Here is a 10,903-nt window from a genome sequence, read left to right as displayed (position 1 = left end):
TCAAAGTCGCTCAGATCCTTATGCTTGCCCATTTTTCCTGCTTCCAACACATGAAATTCAAGAACTGATTGTTCACTTGCTGCCTAATATATCCCGCCCCTTGACAGGTGCCATTGTAACAATATAATCAATGTTATTCACTTCACCTGTCAGTGGTTTTAATGTGGCTGATCAGTGTGTGTGTATATGTATGTATATATATGTATGTATGTATATATATATATATATATATATACACACACATATATATATATATATATATATATATATATATATATATACACACACACACATATATATATATATATATATATATATATATATATATATATATATATATATATATATATATATATATATATACACACACACACATATACATGTCTGTAAAAAATTAAGAGACCACTGCAAAATTATCAGTTTCTCTGGATTTACTGGAGTAAAATGAACATTTTTGTTTTATTCTATGAAGTACTGACAATATTTCTCCCAAATTCCAAATAAAAATATTGTCATTTATAGCATTTATTTGCAGAAAATTTAAACTGGTCAAAATAACAAAAAAAGATGCAGTGTTTTCCGACCTTGAATAATGCAAAAAAACAAGTTCATATTAATTTTTAAAACAACACAATACTAATGTTTTAACTTAGGAAGAGTTCAGAAACCAATATTTAGTGGATTAACCCTGATTTTCAAGCGGCTTGGCTTTATTTGATGGCTTGTGGCCATCCATCTTCCTCTTGACCAAATTCCAGAGGTTTTCAATGGGGTTCAGGTCTGGAGATTGGGCTGGCCATGACAGGGTCTTGATCCGGTGGTTCTCCATCCACACCTTGATTGACCTGGCTGTGTGGCATGGAGCATTGTCCTGCTGGAAAAACCAATCCTCAGTGTCGGGGAACATTGTCAGAGCAGATGGAAGCAAGTTTTGTTCCAGGATAACCTTGTATGTGGCTTGATTCATGCATCCTTCACAAAGATTCCATCCTTGTTGAAGCACCCCCATATCATTACTGATCCGGGTTTTTCTAAAAAATAAAAAAAAACAGGGCTTAAAGGAATAGTTCACCCAAAAATGAAACTTTGCTGATAATTTACTCACCCTCAGGCCATCCAAGACATATCTGAGTTTCTTTCTTCATCAAAACAGAATTTAAGATTTTTAGGATTTCATTTCAGGCCTCCGCCTTTAAACAATGCAAGTGATTGTACTCCATTTTTTGGACGGCCCAAAATGCATATTTAGGGTGCATCAAAATAACCCACACGACTCCAGTCGACAAATAAAGTTCTTCTGAACCCAAACGATTGATTATTTTTAGAAACAAAACAATACTTACTGTATATCCTTTTTAACTACAAATGTTCGCTTCCGTACATCTCTGTGATGTGCGCTCATGAGAGGGATGACGTAAGCTCGTTGGTAAGGTCACGCGTGGAGGAGGCAGGAAGCACATCATTGTTTACAAGAGAAAATTGCACAGACCACAGACCAAGCCCCGTTCACAAACCAAAACAGTCCAAAACAATTTCAAAACAATATAAAATAAAATAAAAATAATTTCCAAATAATAATAATAAAAAAAAAATATTACTGCAGTAAATAACCATCCTTTATTTCGGAGCAATGCCGTTGCGTTATCTAATTTCTTTAGCAGAAATATATAGGCTATATGACTGTCAGGAATTCAAGCCACACAAGTTGTAGTTAGTGAAACCAAGTGCGAGATTTTACTGATATTCACAGGATTTACAGGGTTTATACAGTGAGATCAATGGTACAGGTGATATCACAGTAGAGAAGCTTCACAAACTAAAGAAGTGGTAACAGGCAAAACAACAGGGTAAGCACTAAACAGATATCGACAAAGATCAAGAGCAAATACAGACAGGTAAATAAACACTGCGAGTCCTTTGTGTGAGACTTGACAGTGAAGTGGCGTGAAGGTGAGTTATTTTTGCAGGCAGTGATGAGTGAGTGAATTGAGTGCAGGTGCGGTGAATTAGAAATCGGGTGATGAGGTGCAGAGCCTGAGGGATGACAACGTTTTCACACATACCGGAGTTCGCTGGAAAAACAGCACGGGCACAGCTGATGAATACAGATATCGACCCTTTGTTTCTTTCGATGGTCTGAAATCCTCAGGGGTAAAATGGTCACTGCACACCCTCCAATATTTGAGAGAATGTAGGGGTGTACTGATATCCAGGTTCAGCGCGATAAGCCAGAGCTTCTATCACTCATGATCATGTATAGGCAATTGATGAAAAGTTAATATTTTTCCCAGCGTGCATTTTCTTTGGGGTTTCTGAAGGTTGAAGCATCCAGGATACACATGCCAAACGACCATTTTGAACAATACACTTATACAAATACAAATCTACAGCAAAGACAACTAAACTTTTGTAAAGTGCTCATCTCTTGTAAACAATGACGTGCTTCCTGCCTCCTCCTCCATGTGACGAGTGACCTTACAAACGAGCTTACGTCATCCCTCTCATGAGCGCGTCACAGAGATGTACGGAGGCGAATATTTGTAGTTAAAAAGGATATAAGTATTGTTTTGTTTCTAAAAAATAATAAATCATTTGGGTTCAGAAGAACTTTATCTGTCGACTGGAGTCCCTAAATATGCATTTTGGACCGTCAAAAAATGGAGGACATTCACTTGCATTGTTTAAAAGGAGGAGGCCTGAAATGAAATCCTAAAAATCTTAAATTCTGTTTTGATGAAGAAAGAAACTCAGATACAGCTTGGATGACCTGAGGGTGAGTAAATTATCAGCAAATTTTCATTTTTGTGTGAACTATTCCTTTAAGTCCTGTTAGCCACCCATAGCGCCACCCATGGACATTAGTGCAGTACAGCATTAAATTAAGACATGGCTTGTAGATGTAGATGTTGCAGAAAGGTTCCAAGAATTTAGAGGTAAAGGAAACGTTGAGGGAACATTTGGGAACCATTATGCACAACCATATATATATATATATATATATATATATATATATATATATATATATATATATATATATATATATATATACTGTATATCTATTTCCATCAAGAAAGCTTTCCTGGCTAACAGAAAAATTAAGAAATGAATAAAATAAACTTAAAGCTCTGTTATGGAGCCAAACATAATTAGTTGGGCTGATGGGTACGTATAAAAATATATTGCTTAGTAGGAATCACCGTAATGAAAAACAAACAAAATAACTATGTGATGTATGCATGTTTGCATGCTCCCTGGATGACATATTGCTCGGTACATGTATCATTTGCACGGGTCCAAGTACCAGTAACTTTACACTGCAGCGCTATATCTGTACTGTACCATATCAAGCTTCAACTGTGACGCTGAGCGTTCCGACGGCTGAAAGATATGCAATCCATCGTGACCCCAGACCAGGTGTAATGCCTCAGAATAGCACCCGCATTGTGGAGCGCAGTATTAAAGCCCCTATGACTCTTGCCTGTTGTCACTTGAGTAAGCTTTCTATAAATCTGCTCCTACACACTCTTACTGGAATTGACAGCCAGCTATAAGGGGGTGTAAACCCAATAGTTTGAAACATATAAATGTGAATTTGCGCACATTTTTGGCACAAACTCTCCCGATCTTAAAAGGCACACATTTCTGAGGATTTTTCCACGTGCAGTTGGAAGCTCGAAAATATGGGTCAGTGCAGTTCAAAGACATCTGAGCAAGTGCATGAGCAATTTAACGAGATCACGTCACTTACAACTATAAAGTTCACTGAGAAACGCGTTCCTGGCACTTCACAAGGCAAAGTGCGAGTGGACTTCTCTCAGAATGAAAATAAAGTGGAGACTCCATCGGACAGAAGGCGATGCGGCTGCAACGGTCATGACGTGTGCTCGGGACTGGTTTTCGTGGCAGATCCAACCGGTGGCGTATGGATTGATAAAGCTATCGGAAGACAAAGATAGATCCTGTGGATGTGGTGCTGGATTTGGCTCTCTACTGTTGGGAAAAAGTCTTGTTTCTCCCTAAAACCCGTCCTGTAGATATTTGAAGGTGACGGTCACAGTAAATCCAGTGGAAAAGTATCTGGGATGTCAAGGATTCTTGAATGCCTGAAAGAGATCTACATAATTCAAGTCTGGAAATGCTGGCAATTATTTCCGAAAAGGTCTTTTGTCCAAAACATTGTCTTTTTTTTATTTATAGCCTGTGGTTATGCATTAAGTCCACATGGTAATGCATGAAGTCCAAAATGTTATCAGCTGATAAATGTAATTGGAAGGCAACTGTGAGCCCATTCTTATTTTATTTCAAATGTGGGGACATGTGCCAGGGCAGCAGGCAGTTTTAACTTTAATTGTGATTGGTTTCTTTGTTCTTTTAAAAAGAACAATTCTAATTTAAAGTACTGTATGAAATTATTGTGTTGAGCATTGTGAAAAACACTTCTGATAGCAGGTTTTAATAGCTGAATCAAATGTAACTGGAACTGTAAATTTTGTATGTTAAATGGCATTGTATACCTGAGGATTTTGAACTTAAGATTGGTTAAAAAATATATATAATTTGTTTTTCGTTGTTTGTATATTTGACATGAGATTCCATAAAATATATTTATGTAAGGTAATGGGTGTATTGGGTTGTTGATTTGTTTCACTCATATAATAGTTTATAAAGTTTTAAATGTGTAGATTTTTTAAATAATGTTCTGTAAAGAGAAAATGAAAAAGGACACCATTCCAGGGATTCCCAGCATATTATTTGGGAGGTGTCCTTGTCATACTTTGACCCTTTAATCACACAGCTCTGTGTAGATAAGCAAGATGTAATACATCACTGAGTAATAAAGACAACATCTTAGGTAAACTCACATGCGTCAAGAGAAGACAGAGCTTTAGTTTACGTGAACGTTTGACATTTAGAATGGGCCAAACGGGATCCAGACATAAACCTGAAGCACGTATCAACCTCCTGGGACTCGATGGAGCTGGTAAATCAACGCTTCTTTACAAACTTAAATACAATGAAGACTTCCACACTGTTCCAACAATTGGATTCAACGTGGAAATGATCGAGGCCAAGAGGAACAGGGATAAAATTGCCTTGACCGTGTGGGATGTCGGTGGCCAGGCTAAGATGCGAGCTCACTGGAAGAACTTTTACCAAGACACAGCTGGAATTGTGTTTGTTGTAGATTCTTCTGACATGAAGCGGCTGGACGAGGCAAAGGGAGTGCTGGAACAGACCTTAAAGAGCGACCACCTCACGGGACTGCCGGTGGTTGTTCTTGCCAACAAGCAAGATATTGAAGGAGCTGCAACGGTAATAGAGATCACAGAGAAGTTTAATCTGAGAAAGAGCTGCAGTGACCGAGACTGGTTCATTCAGCCTTGTTCTGCATTGACTGGAGCGGGTCTGGTGGACGGCTTCAGAAGAATTGCACACCTGGTGAAAATGACACCAGAGGACCATAACATCAAAGAGACTGTGAAACACATAAGAGCAAAATCTGTGATGTTAATGAAGAAATAGCCAACACATGGCAACATCTTGTCACATCTATGGAAGGTTGTTTACTATCCTGCTAAATATAGTTGGACAATGTGGATTATTGACTTTGATATATTGATAACAGAACCATGCAACATGCCAGTGTTAACTTATATTTATAAATAATAGCTTAACCACAACTGTATTTGCCTCTGTGGCATGCCTTTACAGTAACAAAAGGACCCAGACAGTGCCATGATCCAAATTTGTTGACAATGACATGACAATTTGTTAAAACATCTATAGAAGGTTATGTATATCCTACTAATTATCATCGAATTGGGTATATTCATGCAAACAGGAACCATGCAAGGTGCTAAAGGTACCTTGAGTCATAATTCATGAATATAATTTGCACCAATAGAAGGTTATGTACACTATCCTACTGTGTCATGTGAATTGATATATGGGAAGTTGACAATGCATCCATGGACTTTATCAACATGAAGACTTTAGGTTAAAGTTTTATAAGGGACAGTCTAGGCCGTGGAACTGATCAGTTTATTTTCTCATCTAATACCTTGGTTTCATTTGTTTCCAGCAGTGTGAAACTTTAAAAAAAGAAAAAAAAAAAAAAAAAACCCTCCAGTAACACATACTTTGAAAAGAAACTGAAAATCTAAAGTTTCAAACTTCAACCGATTAGTGTTAACACCACCTTACAAGTACATATAATGTAATATGAGCCATGACAATGTCAACAAAACCTAAAGTGATAAACAACTTCACAGCTCCAATATTACATCGGAGTTAAGAATTAATGGAAGTGGTTTTATAGAAGACTCCCATTTCTGCCTTTAAACCCTCCAAAAATTGGCCCCCATTCACTTGCAAGTGCCTCACTGTAACCTCAGAAAAGGGGGAGGGGGGTTGAAAATGAGTCAAGAAATTTGTGGCATCAATGTTACGCCACAAATGCGGTCCATCGAGACGAACGTGAACCCAGATTACTACTTTAATTCATGAATACAACCAACTTAAATGTTAGGTAAATGTACAGTACAGACCACAAAAAGACATGTTATAAAAGATTTATTTTTATGAGAATGAATATTTGATTGGGTTTTAAATGGGAGGGGGCACATTTTATTGAAACCCACTCCCATCTTCAAAATCAGGAGCATCAAGGAAGAAGCCCTCATCTAATGGACTGAAGCTTTGGGTTTCTTCAGTGGTTTCAAACTCATCCGACACAGGAGTGATTTCTGTTAAATTGAAGAGCTCAGGCTCCTCAGTAAAGGATGCTGTGGAGACCTCAGCTAGGCTGAGCAGAGATCCAGTTGGTTTAGTAGTAGTTTTTTGCTGCTTTGGAATCAAGACCAGAGGACCCAAGGTGGCAATCTTTTGCCATTCTTTATAGAAAGAAAAAAAGTGGTAACTTACATTTCTTACAAAGCAGCATTTTAGTTTCTGAATATGAATAATGAAATATTGAAATTGTGCCAACCTTTCTTAGAGTCAGTTCCTCTCTTTGATAGACTGCCATATGCAGATTGCCTCGCCTGAATAAGGGCTTTAATGGGTTGTAATGATTGACCAGGCCTCACATGAAAGAAGTCAGCACGCCCCACATTTGAGGTTGGATTCCTGATGGGAGGGGCCAGTGTGATGCGTGAAGACTGGATTGGTTCAGGCTTCACTGCGCCTTGTTTGGATGGCTCACAGCTGTCACACACCTGATGATCTCCATCTACAGACTGCCACCTGTAGGGTACAGAGATCTTATACAAGGAACCAGTGAGTAATATTAACATCTAAGAAAGAGTTTTTTTTTTCCCCCCCATTACCTATTATCGATAAAAGAACAAGCTCTATTCCGAGAGTTCACGGAATAAGCAGCAGGGATGGCCTTTAGGTAACATGTGATGTACACCTGCAGAACAAGCAAAAGCACAAAACATTGCAGAACAATTACAAACAAAAGACAAACTGTTAAAGAAACCTTAAAGTTCTGCTCACCAAGTTGCCTGCCACCCGGTGAAACTTAAAGGCATCCAATAGTATTTGTAACTTGTTCCCTTGGATCCTCTGCAGGAACTTTGAGCGAGAGGATGATTGCATACTGTCTGAAAGACATCTGAAAATGGTCTACATGATTAGAGTTCCCTTTCAGAAGCTTGTAATGGTGAAATTACATGTACCCACTAGTAGAGTGGGCAACAAAACCACCCAAAAAAAAAAAAAAAAAGCTGGTTACATCATACTTAACACATCACTATTTGATGATTCTCACTGAAAGGCCCGTCTTAAAAATCTGGTAGATGGATATGCAGTACTTAAGGTTTAACAAACTTACCCGTGATAGTCTATGAAGGAATATCGGAGATCACTACCATCCACATTAGGAGTTGGTGTAGCCACACACTGGTCGACAAATAAAAGTAGGGGCAAGTGATTGGCCAAGGTCACGGACGCTTGAAGGTGTATCGTATCCCCAAGAAAGTAGACATTTGAGCCCCTCTCATACTGCCAGTCATCTTAAGACAAATGAACCATTCAGTGTATGAAAACTTAGCGATTAGCCCATTTAAACAATAAAAGGATGAGGAAGATGACTTAATGTTGGGACCTCAACTATTAGGAATTAGAATTTCTGATGTGGCTCATTTTATTTGCAATCATTTTAATGAACATTCATGAACGAGAACTGGTGTCATCAGAATTAGCAATTGCTGAGGTTTCAAAATCATTCATTTGATTAGATTTTCCTTAGTAGCAGGGTAGGTTGTAACTACTGCACTTATTGTAGTCTACATTAGATACACATCTTAAATTGTAAATTTCTAAACTACCATAATTTGTAGCAAAAAATTTGGGAATATGAGGCACATTTAAAAAAAAAAAAAAAAAAAAAAACCACACACCCTGAAATGCATTACAACCATGACAGGACTACAGGGGGATGACCCCCTCCCCCATCACATCCTAGTACCTGTCCTGGTTACAACACTCCCAGACACCCCTGCTACTTTTGTCATGCAGATTGTGCACAAATAAAAAGGAAACTCCAGTACTGTACCACTCATCAGTCGGAGGTGAAATTCCAGAACATCTTCAGCGGTTACAGAGGAAGCAAATGGAATCCAAGTTGGCGCCACTGCTGCACTGTCAGCATTATACCACCTTAAAGAGGATTTCAACAATGAAGTTACAGGCTGGACTAACAAACCATTAGGAAAACTGAGGTTTGTCACTTACCTCCGGTATTGGCACTGAATAGGTATGGCTGCACCATTGGTGTGAAGTACACCATCAGGAGATGGGAAAGGGGTGTACATCAGGACATTTGAATACACCAGGAAGTCATCGGTTATCTGTAATAAGAAATTGTATACCAGACATTTCCCCAAAGTATTATGGTTACTACACTGAAAACAAAAAACATTTTAAAGTAGGCTCCTCAGGTAGTTTGATGATCTTAGCTGGCCACCAGTCTGGTTTCCTCTAGTAATGCTGGTCTGGTTTAATGGTTTGAGGGGGTTTGGCCACTTGTCAAACGGTAAGGCTGAGAGACCAGCTTAAGTTTATTCAAGTTATAATGCCAACTTACAGATAGTTTGGTTCCACAATCCCTCAAATAAGCAAATATGGTAAACTGTGACTCTCCAGACTGCAGAGCTCGACATGATGCTCCAGACACTTTGCTCAACATCGAGTCCGAACCCAACCACAGCTCCTCAGCGTACACGGGAAGGCCAGTCGCAAATAGGTCCGCCTTTATCACGATCTCCATTGCTTCTTCATGGCAATTCACGGTTATCGTTTTCTGCCGGCGCGTAGGAACGGGCTCGTTTATTATAGCTGGACTCTGCGGAATCACGGCCTGAAACTGACTTTTCAATAACTGTTGGTTTACAAAAGACTGGCTCTGCTGGAATGCGCGAGGGTGACATTCAACGAGCAAAAATATCGTGAGAAAGACAGTACACCACGTTACGCTTCTGTTGAGCCACATATCTCCAAACAAGTTAATGTTACAGGTACAGAATCATCCAACGAGCTGTGGAAAAATAACAAATGCCTCTAAATAACCTGGTTTTGCATGAATTTGAAACTGTCTGAATGAAGAATAACCGCCTAATCACAAGGCCCAAAACACCGACACCTGACGTTGATTTGTTCTGGCCTTGTTGGGTTGGATGAAATATTTAAATGCAATTTGATGCACCTGCGTTAAGATCACACTGGCATTGGTTATGCGTTACAACATGTGTACCCAGCTGAACGTAAAATATTACAAATAAATATTTTATTATTTATAATATATTATAAATAGACACCATTAAACAATATTATTTAAAACAATATATAATTTTAAAACATGTTTTAATATATATATATATAGCCTATATATAATTATACAGTATGTATATCTATCTAAACAATAAACATTACAAAAAGGCTGTCAAAAAAAAAAAACGAGTTGGAACCCTTTAAAACCCTGTCATTCAGATATATTATATTTAATATGTTAATTTTATACAAAATATTAAGTAACAATTTACAATCAGGTTGTATTCCTTAACTCTAGTTAACTACATTAGTTAACATGCAAGGGCGTAGCAGCCAGTGGGGCTGTGGGGGACACCCACTCTTTAAAAAAGGTGATTTGGTCCCCCACACTTTTCCAACCCAATACCAAGGCCAAATGGTGGATTTGTATACAGTATTTTTTGTGTTTTGTTACTTTGGGCTGATTGAGCGACCATCCATCACAGGTGAGTGTCATGAGCGAAACAGCCCTTACATTATAGGCTGTCAGTCAGACAGTCTAATCAACGCGGCTCCGTTCATTTCTACAAAGTTGCTTTCAACAATGCTCATTTATGCATGTTTTTTATTAGCATTGATGTTGATCTAAATGAATAATCTAGAGATGAGGAACATACAAACGAGAGTTATTTATTGGCAGCATTACTTGAAATGCACTGCAGAAAAAAAACAAAGGACAATCCTTCTTTTAAGCACACATTATAAGTGGAGTTTATATCAGCGCGTGAGTCTTCATTAAGTTATGCTTTTTACGTTGTGTTTGTGAGGTAATAGTTTAATCAGATGTTTTTGACAGTTTAAGCAGATTACTAGATCTGTGTTAAATATGTAAAGCTATTTTTAAAATCAGCTCCTGTTTTTTACCTCTATGTTGGTGTGCAGTCGACAAACTGTAGGAAAAAAGATAGATGTTCTTAGAACACTTAGGCATTTTACTGATGTGAATAGATATGTAGACATACTTTTTTATACATGAAAACATATGGACATTATTGAAACTCATAATATAAGACTATTGTTGTCTTTTGATAAAAGTCATGCTCAGCAGCTCACAAACTGGAGGGAAATGATAGATTTTCTTTGTTCTTAT

The 10,903-nt window shown here is 38.0% G+C and overlaps 2 protein-coding genes across 2 annotated transcripts; one reads left to right on the top strand and one right to left on the bottom strand.

Annotated features, from left to right (window-relative positions):
- The first annotated feature begins 3,625 nt into the window (after positions 1-3,625).
- Positions 3,626-5,959, top strand: arl14 (ADP-ribosylation factor-like 14). Its single transcript, XM_051696959.1, has one exon. The coding sequence runs from the start codon at positions 4,915-4,917 to the stop codon at positions 5,521-5,523; it is 609 nt and encodes a 202-aa protein (XP_051552919.1). The 5' UTR covers positions 3,626-4,914; the 3' UTR covers positions 5,524-5,959.
- A 668-nt stretch (positions 5,960-6,627) lies between these two features.
- zp3b (zona pellucida glycoprotein 3b) lies at positions 6,628-9,496 on the bottom strand. The gene is made up of 8 exons (XM_051697276.1): positions 9,092-9,496; positions 8,740-8,855; positions 8,561-8,664; positions 7,838-8,018; positions 7,501-7,618; positions 7,329-7,414; positions 6,989-7,245; positions 6,628-6,893 (listed from the first exon to the last, which is right to left on the bottom strand). Exons 1-8 carry the CDS (start codon positions 9,494-9,496, stop codon positions 6,628-6,630), a joined length of 1,533 nt encoding a protein of 510 aa, XP_051553236.1.
- Between the last annotated feature and the right edge of the window lie 1,407 nt (positions 9,497-10,903).

The sequence above is a fragment of the Myxocyprinus asiaticus genome, chromosome 5, assembly GCF_019703515.2.
Source record: "Myxocyprinus asiaticus isolate MX2 ecotype Aquarium Trade chromosome 5, UBuf_Myxa_2, whole genome shotgun sequence".
In the NCBI taxonomy this organism is placed as follows: Eukaryota; Metazoa; Chordata; class Actinopteri; order Cypriniformes; family Catostomidae; genus Myxocyprinus; species Myxocyprinus asiaticus.
This window is presented reverse-complemented; position numbering and strand designations above follow the sequence as displayed.